Source organism: Sinocyclocheilus grahami, unplaced genomic scaffold, assembly GCF_001515645.1.
Source record: "Sinocyclocheilus grahami isolate Dianchi unplaced genomic scaffold, SAMN03320097.WGS_v1.1 scaffold145.1, whole genome shotgun sequence".
Lineage (NCBI taxonomy): Eukaryota > Metazoa > Chordata > Actinopteri > Cypriniformes > Cyprinidae > Sinocyclocheilus > Sinocyclocheilus grahami.
The window spans coordinates 1,160,562-1,175,333 of record NW_015505324.1 but is presented as its reverse complement, the minus strand read 5'-3'; the positions used below and the strand labels follow the sequence as shown (position 1 = coordinate 1,175,333).

The following is a 14,772-nucleotide window of genomic DNA, read 5'->3' as shown; positions in this document are numbered from 1 at the left end:
CAATTTTTTTCTCTCTTTGGAGAAGATGAAATTGAAGCAGTGCATTTCAATATCAGCAGCGCTCTGGCTGTTGGGCCTGGTGAAGCAAGTACATAGTGTGACTGCCATCATTGTCTCTCTGTGACCTAACAATAGCCTGGGGGGGGGGGCATTAACTTAGGCATTATTGCAGTGTTCATACATTTCAAAACTAAATGTTTATCATAGTCACCCCTAAATATAAAATATAATTTATAGATAGACAGACAGACAGACAGACAGACAGACAGATAGACAGATAGACAGATAGACAGATAGATAGATAGATAGATAGAGATATTATGGTTTCCACACAGATGTTAAGCAGCACAGCTGTTTTCAACATTGTTTCTTGAGCATGAAATCAGCATATTAGAAGTGATTTTAGTGTGACACTGAAAACTGGAGTAATGGCTGCTGAAAATTCAGCTTTGCCATCACAGGAATAAATTACATTTTAAAATATATATTTAAATATAAAACAGTTATTTTAAATTCTATATTTTGCGACATTACTGTATTTTGCTCTATTTTTGATATGGTGAGCATGAGAGACTTCTTTCAAAAGCAATAAAAAACGTACCAACCCCAAACTTTTTAATGGTAGAGAAGAAATAATTCATATGTAATTTTTTTTCAAATAAATATTTATTATTTAAAACATGATGATGAGTTTGTACTTATGTCAAATATTTAGTTCCATATTGAATAGTTTTTCCAGAGTTTGAGAATCATTCTTGATTCGTCACATGATGGGTGGGAAGTCAAACAAACAAGAAGAGGAACTTTTACACATGCGCTACATCTTTTATCTTCTCAGAATTAATTACAATCATGTAATTTCTTAATCCCCAACTGTCGGCACCTCACAGATGGCAATATTATTTACAATACACATTGTTGCTTGGAGCCTGGCCAGATGCTGTCTTAATATGGATTTGATCATCTGTAACGTTGGCAGTTTGTCAATTAGGCAAATATGAAGAATTTGCAATATGAAGAAAAAAAATAATCTGTGCATTTTCTATTTTCTTTTGCCTGTGCCGTCTTCCTTTGTAATCCAATACAAAGAGTCAGATTTAGGGAATGAGACAAAGGGTAATCAAAACAGATAAGCATAATATACCGTAAAAAGTTTGAAAGAGGTTATTAACGGTCAGATTGAAGAAAATTATGAGTCAGATTTTGGAAATGAAACAAAGGATAATGAAAACAGCACAATATAAAACGTTTGAAAAAAGAGGTTATTAATATCATAAGGGCCAGATTAAAGAAAATTAAAGTTTAAGAAAACAGTCAGACACATTTCCATTACTCTAACCTAATAACTAAACTAATAATGGTTGTTTTAGTTGATTATCAACCACCCCGCAACCTCTTCCAACCATCACTTTCCTTTTACTTTTATTTTTTTTATACCTAGTTAATAATATTTTCTACCCATAACCCTAAATCTAAACATTAAACACCATTTTTGAAATTTTAGACTTTTATTAAGGTATTATTTAGTATGTTTATAAAGCTGTTTCCCTCGTGTGGACTGTTGGCTGCTCGCAATGTAGCCTAAGTGATTTCAGGTTTGATATTTGGCCCCCAAAATATTTTTGAATGCATTCAGAAATATAATTACTTGATAATCTGTAGAAGTTATATATATTAATATATCATGTTCAATATCAGTCCTACTCTGTTGACCTTAAATGGAAATGAAAAGAGAAATAACATCAATAATCATTTATTTTGCATGCTGTTCAGTAGAATTGTGATTCAGGATCTGTACCTGCTCTGGCCGTGTCTGCTTTCAAACCGGGTTTATGTTTAAAGCTCAGTGTGTATTGTTCAATGTGACACGGTCAATTCATCATTAGTTTTGAGCGGAGAACGGATGAGTACACTTTCAATTTAGTTCACAGCCTTTCTTCATTCATCATGCCTCCTCATCATCCATCATTTCCTCCCTTTGATTTGTACAAAAAACACACTTTCATAAGTTTAATGCAATTAATCATGAGGCTGGATAATTTTCTATTAATGGACCACAATCATTATTTCATTATTCATTTGATGGACTTGCACAGTGTGTTTCACGGAGGTGTGATTATAAGCACTGCTCACCAAGCATGAATGTGTGCCACTTCACATCTTTGTTGCTGTTTCTTAAATGGCTCTGTGTACAATCTGCCTGCACTGCCGTCTGACTGTAGCTTTTGTCTTCATATAACAAGTCCTGATAAATTGGAAAAGTTGCAGGCATAGATGAGAGCTGACCCGAAAAACAAAAGCAATCACAGTAAAGGGTAAAACGCCTGGAACGGTGAACCGCGACAGCTCTCCCATTCAAGGTGAAATTCTGCCTCTCTCTCCATAAAAAGAGAAGCATGCATACGCACAGAAAGCAACGATTTATGATCTTGCTACTTGAGCTGAATCATTTCAAACTGTCTGGTTTCTTTGAAAGCCATAAAAGTTATTTTGCAATACTGAAACACACCGTAAAACTAAAAACTAAATTAAAACTAATTTAAAATATAGCAAATTTGACCCCTTCCTTGTGTGCAATAATTTACATCAGTATCTAAAATTATGCTATTTAATTCAGTCTTTTAGGACGGGTTTTTTTTGGGGGGGGCATTTTTGACATTATTAGGATAGGACAGTATTTCAGACAGGAAGTGAGGTGGGAGAGAAAGGAGGGACGGGATTGGGAGAGGTCTGCATGCCAGGACTCGAACTTGGGACGCCCGAAGTGCAACAGCACTATATGTCGATACAGATTTTTTTGCATATTTTTGCATGCATCTGCTTTAACTCATTTAAGCCTGGTTTAATCAGTGTTATTTTACTATCATACTATTATAGTTTTTATTAATATTTTTAATCCGTTTTTAATTTTGTATTTGACATTTTTATTCTAATTTCAGTTCAAGTTTATTGTGAGCAATGTTGCCTTGGCAACTGGCTGAAATAAAAAGTGTTTTATTTATATATATATATAAATATATATTTCTGTTAACATGTTTTATTTAAAGTAACAATTTTTTTAAATGGATTTCGTATTAGTTTCAGTTTTAGTTAACTATAATCCTGGATTCTATGCTATATATGAAGCTTATGAATACACCTGAATTAAAAGATTCAACTTAAGCAACAATACTGTATCAAAATTTCAGCTGATTATAAGAACATAATTATTTTTCAAACTGAATAGTCTTGAATCTCGCCGCAGATCAATCAGCCCTCAGACTAAAAGAAGTTCAGACTCCATTTTTAGCTCAATCAAAAAGAGGGGGGAAAAATCAATGCGGTCCAATTATAGCCTGTTTCATTAAGGTATGTTAATCAGGTAGAATTGCAAATGAGTTGGGCATATGATTTCTCTTCTTGTATCCTGCCAATATACATTAGATAGTGTTGATGAAACATTACGAGCATATTGACATCTGGTGGACTGATCAACCGCATATTAACCCACCTGTTGAAGAACATGTTACCTTGATTTTAAAGTTAATGAAATCTATATATAGGTTATTACTATATTGTTATATATTTTTTTATTTATTCATTTTATATATATATATATATATATATATATCTTTGCTGCATTTAAACACTTCTGTTCAGTTTGAGGATGATACGTGTTTTGAAAGCTGGATTCACAGTGTACCATGTTAAAGCATCATGCACATCCTTTGGTTCCAGCTATGGTCCAGGAGAGGACATGTCTAAGACCATGACAAAAGCAGAGTACACTTCTTTCTTTGTATTATTTTTCCTCTCCTCAGACACCCCGCCAGCTCTTTGATTTAGACCGTATATGTTTTCATTAATTCATTTTTTTCAGTCAGGTCTGGCTGGAAACAAGCAAAGAAGCATCAATCGTGAAGTGCGCTGCTCAAATAAACAAAATATGACATGTAATCATCATTAAAACAACAATTTAAGGTAATTAAATTTTCTAAGGTAAATGATTTAATTAAAATGCAAAGAGAACAGTAAGCAACCAACCACTATAAATCAGCAGATGCTTTCCAATCATGTGTAATGTTTTATCCAGGTTTTATCTTAAAACTGACTTTATTTAATAGAGTTGTATTTGAGCATATTCAAGCACTAAAACTTCTTGTGAGGTGCCGAGCTTTTCGACAAAAGAGAGTCTGCAGAGACTTCTTCCAATATTCCCCTATTGATTTTTTCCTCAGAGACGTATTGTACCTCAAGATCTCATGCATTAGAGTAGGAGGTCCACTCGAGTCACAGAAACGATGGTAGAACAATGTATTTAAAAAACATTCTAATGGCTCTAACTAATGGCAGGTCCTCGGCAGAAGCGAGGTCATTTACCCTTCTGATTAGGTAAGCCAGTCAGTTCCAGGCAAACTGTGATTTAAAATGATGTCCAGCTTGAACTACATTCTCCAGAAAAATGATCTAATTTAGAGATTTATTCATATTTACTGAGTGTACTGGCATTACATTTGTATAGATCACATCTGGATAAAAACAGAAATCGGGAAAATCTAATCAAAATACCGAGACGCACGGAGTCTACATTCGAGGCTCTGCCGGGGTCACTTCCATGCTTTTTATGATGTCGCTTTGAAATCTATCCGAATCACATTAAATTGGATATAAAGATGTGCAGACACATACATCACAGTAAATGGTGTGCCAGAGCACTGCTTGTGGAGAATCCCACCTCAACAATCAGGTTATAAAATCGGCTTGAGATTCGATTAATAATTTACAATCCTGTTAGGGGAGAACAAACATTTCTGTTCAAGCAATTTAAGTTGCAGGACTGTTATTAAAGCCCGCTGCTGCCTTTCACGGGGGCTGGAGGATCGTCTGGGGATGAGACGGAGAGAAAGAGAGAAAGCTAAGCCTGCTCCAGCCCTCTGTGCCAGAGAATAACTATGTTCTATTTCACACTCTATGCTTTCTTTATTAAACTGCCATCGCAGCAAGCACATATTGCTCACTGTCCCCTCTTTGAATTTACCGTGACTTCACCCTCTCCTTTTCCTGTGCTGGGAAACTTTCTGTCCACTTTCTGCAGCGAAATCTTAGCGCCTAATGACTTTATAATGGCAGGCGTTTCAGTGGAGCTCTAAGTAAAATGAGCTGGTGCTCCTACAATCAAGAGCTCAATGGTGCTTTGTGCATCACCCATCACTAATTGACACAAGGGAGACAGATTTGCCTTTTCACAGAGGGCTGAAAAGGCTTAATGTAATTGTTGTATATTTACATTCTACACTGGTTTTGCTCACGCTGTGTACTTTGAGAATAGGAGTGATTTTATTATAGGACTGCTAAATATCATGTTAAATAAAATGACAGATTTTTTGAGAGATGAATATTTAATTTCATTATTTTATTAGTAAAGGCAATCATGATAGTGAGCTGTCTGATATGGCTCGAATTGTTTTTTGTTCGGTAAGAGTGACCTCTAGTGTCCACACAAGAACAGCTCACTGGGATCTGAGAAAAGTGTGTGCAGCTTTAGGATCTTTAAGAAATCATGTAACAGGAATACAATATGAAGATGAAGTGAATATTTTAACATGCAAATCTATACAGTGTATTGTAAAGGAAACTAGGCATACTAACTCCCAACAACGATTGAGAACAAAGTGGGGGAAAAAACAAAGTGTTTCACTAAGTCATGTAACAATATATCATCACTATTTTAAAGATTTATGTACACATTTAAAAACACGCCCAAAGAATTACAAGTTCAGATCTCAAGATAACATTTTCCAGTTAAAAAAAATATAGCTGAATCAAAAGGTGCAGCATTGCACTGTGCCGATGGATGCTGAATGATTGTGTCTGGTGGCTGAGCTAGAAGTGTTTCATACTTTCAGATCAAGTTCATAAATACTGTGAGATGAAATTTACACGGGACCTTCAGAGGCTTCATGACAGTCTAAGCCTACGATCATACTGCTGTACATCTTCTGCTGCTCCTCCTTAAATGATTCTTTCACCTTTTCCCTCTTCAGTCCTCCATCCCTGCAACACAATTATACTTTGTGAATATAAAGAATTTGTGAAAGACTCATATTAGCACGGCCAATATTTGGTCCTGCCAAGATTATATTGGCCATCATTTTAGTCATGCATCTCTGAGCTCTTCAGGCAGTTCCTTTGATCTCATGATTCTCATTTGCTCTGACATGCACTGTGAGCTGTAAGGTCTTATATAGATAGGTGTGTGGCTTTCCTAATCAAGTCCAGTCAGTATAATCAAACACAGCTGGACTCAAATTAAGGTGTAGAACCATCTCAAGGATGCTCAGAAGAAATGGACAGCACCTGAGTTAAATATTTGAGTGTCACAGCAAAGGGTCTGAATACTTAGGACCATGTGATATTTCAGTTTTTCTTTTTTAATAAATCTGCAAAATTGTCAACAATTCTGTGTTTTTCTGTCAATATGGGGTGCTGTGTGTACATTAATGAGGAAAAAAAATAACTTAAATGATTTTAGCAAATGGCTGCAATATAACAAAGAGTGAAAAATTTAAGGGGGTCTGAATACTTTCCGTACCCACTGTATGTTTGTAATATTTATGGTAAATATAAAAAAAATAAAATCAGGTTTTTTTTTATACTAACATTTGGTTGTTATATGTTGTGTAGGATTGTTTGCATACTTACCAGGACAAATCCACCAGACCTCCCTGCTGTGCTATGGCTGATTTCACTCTGTTAGCAAAGTGAACAGCATCCTCTCCATCCTACAAAACACATATTCAGATATACAGATACAATAAAAAGACGGGAAGGCTCTACCAGTCAAAAGTTTAGAAACACCTACATTTCTCAACAAAGTCAGTAAAACTAAGTAGTAACACAAATGGAAGTAGGGAAAAAGTGTTAAAAAAATCACACCTATATTACATTGAAATTTCTAAGTAGTTAGAAGTAACTCTATGCTTATACCACAACTCTGCATGCACTGTTGCATTCTGGGTAGGCCTGTCACGATAACAACTTTTTGTTGTGCGATATATTGCCCCAGAAATAATTGCGATAAGCGATATTATTGTCATTTTAAGACCATTTTATGCCACTGAATATATAATCGTAATGTAACAGCATAATAATGCAAGAAGGCCTACACCCTTCCAAATGACAACAAACTTTTAATTTTTAAGAACATTTAGATTATGTAAATTAAGTATCAAAATATCAGATTCCTTAAAAAACCTGAACAAATAGTAAATAAACATTTTCTAACAAAAAGTGCAAAGTAACATGTAGAAAAATAGAAAAATGCACAAAGAACTTGTATAGAGATTTTTCCATCTACAGATTTTTCCCGGACCTTCTTTTCTCTGTAAATTAAGGGTGCACTGTATTGCTGAAAAACACAATCACTACTCAGCAGTCAGTTGTCCATATGCACAAAGGCACAGATCCCTAAACAAGATCATATATGCAGATGAAACTTTGTTTGTAGAAGCATTTTTTAAATTTGAAATAGCACCTCATGACTACACCACATTATGCATGAGAAGCTGCAAAAGACACAGGTGCAAGTGGAATGTACAAAACATGGTGACATTAATTTAAGTAAATATAATGGGCAATATATTGCATCACCAAAAATTATTGAGGTCATGTACATATATTGCGCGATAAGTCGATATATTGATTATTGTGACAGGCCTAATTCTGGGATGCTTTTTAACAGAATTGAAGGTGTTCCCATGTATAAAACACACATATATGTGTGTGTGTGTGTGTGTATTTTTTACTGTTTTCCTCGAATATCAAAAATTACCCTAATTTATGTTTCTGCTTAAGCTCCAGCTTCCCTGTGACTTTAAACAGGACAAGCAGTTTTGGAGAATGGATAAATAGATGGATATTCCTGCTTACCTGTCGAGTCATAGGTGGGAGGTACCACACGTTACACACAATGGCCCAGCTTGTCATCATTCTGAGGATATAGCTCACCATGTTGTACTTGGCACTGTTCCAGAAGGCATCTCCAAACTGAGGGTCATACTGCAAGAGAGAAGTAAATGAGGTGTTTTCATTTCAGAGGGTAACCGTAATACTGCTGTAGGAAAACACTGGGTTGTTGGTACTCCATACCTTGATTGCTACTGGGTATATAGTTCCACCGATTTCAAAGCTTCCCTTCTTGAACATCATGACTGACGTATTATTAATGCAAGTTCCTACAATGAACACAAAGACAGACCATAGGGAATAGCATAACAAATGACAGAGATTTATTCAAATAAATATGTGTAATATGTATATAAATTAAATATGTCTATTATGATTTATACTTATATATGAAAGCTTGTTTCCACCACAGAATAAATCAAATGTAATTTTCTCTGAATTTTACATCATTTTATGGAAGTTTACAGCTCATAATTCTGACTTTTTCCCTCAGAATCGCAAGTTATAAACTTGCAATTATGAGTTTAAATCTTGCAATTCTGACATTTTTCATGGAATTCTGAGTTTACATCTCACAATCCTGTTTTATTTTCATCTCACAATTCTGTATTTTTTTTGTTCAGTTTTTTTTCTGCCATGGAATAGAGAATCAAAAAGGTATTTTTTTTCTCATAACTGCAAGTTTATATCTTGCATTTTCTGAGTTTATATTGTGAGAAAAAACAGAAACAAGCTTCCATATTTATACTTTATTTTACAGTAGATTGATACGGCATAATTATCGCATTACTAGAGACTTGCATAAGGACACAATCACATGAATATAACTTTTACCCTCTGGGAAGATCAGGATTGGCAGCTTAGTTTTATCATCAATATGGTCTTTCAACCTGTGGAAAAAGCTAAATTGAGGCTTTATGTCCTAAGCAAGGACATGTTATACTCCACAAGACTGATCAACACACACTTTGTCACCTTTTGGCAGCCGCATGGCGATCTTTCATTTCAGATCTCTCAAACCACACATGGGGACAGGACCGCACCATTGACCTCTGGATGACCCCCATGAGGCCTCCATGAACTTGACCTACCTGAGGAGAATGAAATTGAGTTAAAGACACCTGAGACCTTCTACAGACACACAATGTCACACAGCTGATATAGTCAGCGAGACTCACCATAGCATAACATCCATCATTCGCCAGAATGACAATGTCAATTGGGGAGGTGTGGTTGGCAACACAGATACCTCCTTTTTTTGGCCGATTCTCTCTGTTATACATCCCATGAGACAAATATAAGAAACAGCGGTTCTTATACATTTGACTATATTAGCGGGTGTTCAAAAGAAAGAGGTGTGTGCATGGGCCGAGAATGACAATGAGACATAATAATGGCCCCGTCCCCATCTCAGTTTTAGCAAATACATCGCAAGCCATCATAATTTCTAGCACTTCTTACTTCTTCATCTTGTCACTGAATTGCGTGTATCTACTTCAGTCATTCTTTAGCTTGTTTTATTCATTTGGTTGGCAAAATACAGTTTGGAATTTGTGGTTTACAAAGACCCACATAACTTTTAGGCATGTTTTACCTTCAAGCACCCAAAACAATTGGTAAAGTGCTGCAAAGGATATGCAAAATGCCAAAACAGATATATAATATATCTATATATACAAAAAAAATAATTATATATACAGTATATATATATAAAATAATTTTTTTTCCCCACAATTAATGACATTTGATGTATGCCTGGAAAGACTGGGATAAAAAAAGAAGCACTGACTCACTTATTATGATAGTGGATGGTAGCAGACAGGGCTCTGGCACATATTCTGTAGCATGTAATATGAACCAAATCACTGAGCCAGTTCTTTGCACTGAAAGAGACAGACCCTTCCCGTTAGGAAATGCTTCTTCAAACTTTAATATGAAATCAAAAATCAGCATTCCATCCATATATAACAAACTTAGTTGATTTGGTTTGACATATTTGTGACCCTGGACCACAAAACCAGTCATAAGTAGCACAGGTATATTTGTAGCAATAGCCAAAAATACATTGTTTGGGTCAAAATTATAGATTTTTCTTTTATGCCAAAAATCATTAGGATATTAAGTAAAGATCATGTTCCATGAAGATATTTTGTAAATTTCCTATCGTAAATGTATCAAAGATTTATTATCATTAGTAATATGCATTGCTAAGGACTTCATTTGGACAACTTTAAAGGTGATTTTCTCAGTATTTAGATTTTTTTGCACCCTCAGATTCCAGATTTTCAAATAGTTGTATCTCGGCCAAATATTGTCCTATCATAACAAACCATACATCAATGGAAAGCTAATTTATTCAGCTTTCAGAATATGTACAAATCTCAATTTGGAAAAATTGACCCTTATGACTGGTTTTGTGGTTAGGGTTAGGTTAGGTATTAGGGTTATTAGGTTAGGTATGATATTATGCAGCGCCTGAAAATAGTCCCCAGCTGGGTAACTTCCAACGTGACCGGCACTAAGTTTGTGTAGTTGGTTATGTTGATGGAAGTTAACCTATTTTCAGGCGCTGTGTAATATCATTGCGCCTGCTGCACCCATGGTATGGCAGCAAAGTTCCTTGATTATTACGCTGGAATGAGAGTATAGTTCCTAGCCATATCGGCCTAGAAAATCACAACTTTTCATTTTCCGTCGGTCTTAGTACACGATGTAACTACAGAAGAGTCAAATTTTAAATAGGAAAAATATAGAAACTCTTTGGTCATTTTTGAGCGAGATGCTAACGGTCTAATCAGATTCAACGATCTATGCTAAGCTACAGCTAAAAGTGCTACCGCCAGACCCGGAGATCGGCTGAATGGATTCGAAAACGGTAAGACTCAACTGTTACAACTGTTGTAAAACTCAACTCAAATCCAACTCAAGGGGAGTTGGAAAATGAGCCTATTTTCAAAAATAGTGGAGTGTTTAAGACTGGTTTTGTGGTCCAGGGTCACATTTCTTATTCAATCTGTCCATAAATGAAAGGCAAGAGGGCCCGCAGTGTGTATACATGTAGCTTTTTCAATAAGCCCATATGCTATTTTTGCTACATATTTTTAAATGTGAACCAGTGGATCGACAAAAAGCTAATGCATTATAGAAATCTAAACAATTAAGACACTAAGATATATTTATATGTTATTTAATATAATAATTAATTGATAATAGTTGTTTAAATTAATATAATAATTGATACTTTTGACTCATCCCTTTTCTTAAAAATTGTTTAAAGGCTGAAATGTGAAGTGCAGATCTTAAAAAGGTCTTTAAAGGTCTTAAATTAGATTTTAAAAATCCTGCAGATACCAGGTTATTTTATGGTACCATTTGGAATAACTTTTTTTTTATTTTAAATAAGCCTTTTTTAACTGTCCTTTTAGGTTGTTTTGAGAATGTTCTGTAGGCTACTGATAAAAAAAGGACCTCTGTATATTTGTTTGTTGCAAATATACAGACAATGCAATTGAAATGTTTACATTGGCTAGTCAGGGTAATATTTCTCTCCACTGACAACAAGTTTTCCTTCTGAATTAGCATAACTGCAATAAAATCTTTAAAAACAAATGACATTAGTTATACTTTAATTTCCTTCAATAAAAAGGGAATTGAGTAAGACGGTGTAAAATCTGTGTGGACGTGGATTAGTAATCTGGCCCCTTGGTATAAAGGAGAAAAAATGCTGGCCCTTGTCACTATCAAAGTTGCCCATCCCTGATCTAATTAATTATGTCATGCAATATTAATTACTTGCTGGTAGGAAGTAATCCAACAAGAGTAGTTCCTATCACCAACCAACTCAATCCGATAACAGCCAACGTGATCCTATGACAAAGAGCAATAACATGATTAAATACATATATAGGTGAATCACAAAAAAGACATCCAGGTCACATTTCTGTCACAATAATGAGATTTGTAATATGTAATAAACTTAAATTAAAATTCAACATGCTGAAATATTATTACAATGTAAAATAGATGTTTTCTATTATGTTGGAAATAGTTGTGCTGCTTAATATTTTGTGGAAACCATGATACATTATTTTCAGTTGTTTAAGATGAATATACGTTTAATAGAATAGCATTTGTAATGTAAAAAAAGCAATGTAAAAATGTTCACCGTCACTTTTGATCAATTTAATGCATCCTTGATGACTTAATGTCACTTGATAAATGAAATATCACTCTAGTCTCACCTGAGAGGCAACAAGATACAGTAACGTATAAAAACTCCCAGGCCCCATATGATGGTGAGCCGCACACTGATATAACGAAAGTTGTTGTTGGTTCTCGTGAGGAGGTTCCAAGAAGCCAGTTCCTCCGACGTGAAGCGCTGAGTCACCTGATCCTCAACAATGTTCTCAATGCCTTTCTTACAGAAATAGAAGGCATCACACAGTGTAAAGTCTCCCCCCGCCAGATTTTTAGGATGGGATCGTCGCAGCTCTCCGATTTCCTCCTCCATAGAGCCATCATCTTTCTCGATGATCCCTGAGAACACATTATGAATTTGAAATGAGACCAGATAGAGAAGGAGAAAACTACACCATGCCTGTGGAGCACCACTGTTTGACACAGTTGGCTCCATTTATATTAATTGATTTGTTTTGTTTTTTTGTCTGGATATAATAATGTAAGCATGATTTCATTTGTGTCCTGAGCCCCGGATTTAAGCAAAAAATGCCCCGTCTGAAGCCGGGTAAAGTTCATAAATAAGATCAACTGAAATAATGAAATCCACCACTTGCTGCAATACCAACTACAGTATGTTCAATAGACTGACCATGACTGACAGGCAGCAGGCCAGCAGCATTTTAAACATTATTTTCTTACTGGAAAGAGTTGTGTCAACTAAAACGGAAACTTTTTTATCATATAAATTGACTGCATAAATGCTAGAAAGGAAAACATAAAACAGCAAACAAAGGCAGCAAATTAAAGCAAACTTTTTCATTACTGTCTAATATGCAGCATCAGTAATTCTAAAGAGGAAGCGGTGGCTTCACATGACGTTATCTTGAAACCAAACACTTGAGTTTTACGCACATGATGTCTTGCACTTACAAATACTTTTGCATTGACAGACATGCTCATTTCACTCACCACTGGCTGACTGTAACGGCAGTGTTGGCTGTTCCTTCTGTCCTCTTTGGATCCTGAGAGTCGCCCACTGCCACAGAATGCAAGTTTATTTTCAGGAAACCATTGACACAGTGCTTCCTACATACAGACACTTAAACTGTCATGTACAAATCAAATAGCAACATGTCCCTCTTCTAAATGAAATACTAGAAACTAAACTCCTGACAATTCAATTTTAGTTTCATGCCTTTTGACCCTCTTTTGCAAGTTTGTCTTGGCATCATCAACTTCTGTCAGGTCTAGGTAAAGGAAAAAACGTTTTCTATGTTTGCATTTACAATTAGTTTACATATGATCAGATATGGAAAGAAATGAATGGTCATATCTCTTTAAAAATTAGACATGATTTAGAGCTATTACCTCCAGTGTCTTAACCAGCACCTTGATGTAGATATCTGTGAAGCCCAGGGACACACCAAACATAGCAGGTAACACGATGAGCCCCACTACTATGGACAGCCACACTTGGAAGAGCAGGAATGCAATGTCCCAAGCACCTTCCATCTCTCTGCTGTCCTTCCTGTCAGTCTATGGGACAGGGCTCGGAGCTCGGGCCATCTGCTCAAGCGGGTGAAGGCAAAAGCCAAAACAGAAGTGGTGCATGTTTAAAATGTCGTAATCAGTGTGTTAGTACTGCCTCTTGGGAATTTTTTTCATGTGGTTGGTGGCCTGTTTCTGTATTACTCTACAGCATCTGACCTGTTTATTGCGGAGTTCACCTTAACAAATAACACTGTAAACATTGTATAAAACACTAAAATAAAAATCTGTTAGCCTAAATTATGATTTTACTTAACACAAATATGAAATTAAACAGCTTATCTGAATATTTTTTATTTTATATCATTTTCTTGTTTTTATTATAATTACGTCTAATAGATCTACAAGTTTAGTATTCTATTGGTAGAATAGCTGCTGGTATTTTTATTTTATGATATTTGTGGCTATAGCTGTAGGAATTGATATTTTATATGACATTGTGGATAGCTGTAGTAATTATTATGGTATTTTATGATATGATATAGTTGTGGCTGCAGCTGTTGGAATTGATATTTTATTTATTTTATATGACATTTGTGAATAGCTGTAATAATTATTATGGTATTTTATTATATGATATTAGCTGTAGTAGCCTAACTTATTTGTAAATGTAAGGGTCTCCGTAATGTTTTAAGTAGAAGACACTCTTCCTTAAAGCTAATCAGAAATGCATATTATCTAAATACAATTCTACTAGATGATTTTAGCGAACTATAATGTTACCTATAAAATAATTATCGAAAACTTTTAGGGCTCGAGTTGTCCGTCTCCTTTCCGTTATCACTCAGAAACCGCTGTGCCATAAGAGCATAACAAGAGTATCACATGAGCAGCAAAACAACAACAACCTAACAAAGATTCAGATTCAGTGTAACACCTTCACAATACCTCGATAACTTTCATCTCTTCATTACAGACGTCTGAAGTCGATGTTACATATACTGTATATCTCAAATCCTAAAGCTATGTCGTTTAAGTTTTCGTGTGACTGGTTACAAAGTTCGGACACATATGGTTCTACATGATGCACTAGCGCCACCCTGTGTCACCTTATGATAATCGTTATCATAAACGCGCTATATCTGATGAAAATGTATCGCT

At 35.3% G+C, this 14,772-nt stretch overlaps 1 protein-coding gene across 1 annotated transcript; it reads right to left on the bottom strand.

Moving 5' to 3' along the window:
* Positions 1–5,375: 5,375 nt before the first annotated feature.
* On the bottom strand, positions 5,376–14,697 carry gpat3 (glycerol-3-phosphate acyltransferase 3). Its single transcript, XM_016280989.1, has 13 exons — positions 14,560–14,697; positions 13,492–13,689; positions 13,093–13,159; positions 12,186–12,480; positions 11,737–11,811; positions 9,738–9,827; positions 9,123–9,216; positions 8,920–9,035; positions 8,779–8,834; positions 8,128–8,213; positions 7,909–8,037; positions 6,682–6,761; positions 5,376–6,033 (listed from the first exon to the last, which is right to left on the bottom strand). The coding sequence occupies exons 2-13, from the start codon at positions 13,633–13,635 to the stop codon at positions 5,916–5,918; spliced, it is 1,350 nt and encodes a 449-aa protein (XP_016136475.1). The 5' UTR covers positions 13,636–13,689; positions 14,560–14,697; the 3' UTR covers positions 5,376–5,915.
* Positions 14,698–14,772: the final 75 nt, after the last annotated feature.

Excerpts from the sequence above, each read along its gene's own strand:
- gpat3 (XM_016280989.1), bottom strand. The coding sequence starts at position 13,635 with ATGGAAGGTGCTTGGGACATTGCATTCCTGCTCTTCCAAGTGTGGCTG. Across the intron at positions 12,481-13,092 it reads GCCGTTACAGTCAGCCAGTG|GGATCATCGAGAAAGATGAT; the intron begins GTGAGTGAAATG and ends ATGTGTTCTCAG. Across the intron at positions 8,038-8,127 it reads TATACCCAGTAGCAATCAAG|TATGACCCTCAGTTTGGAGA; the intron begins GTATGGAGTACC and ends TCTCTCTTGCAG.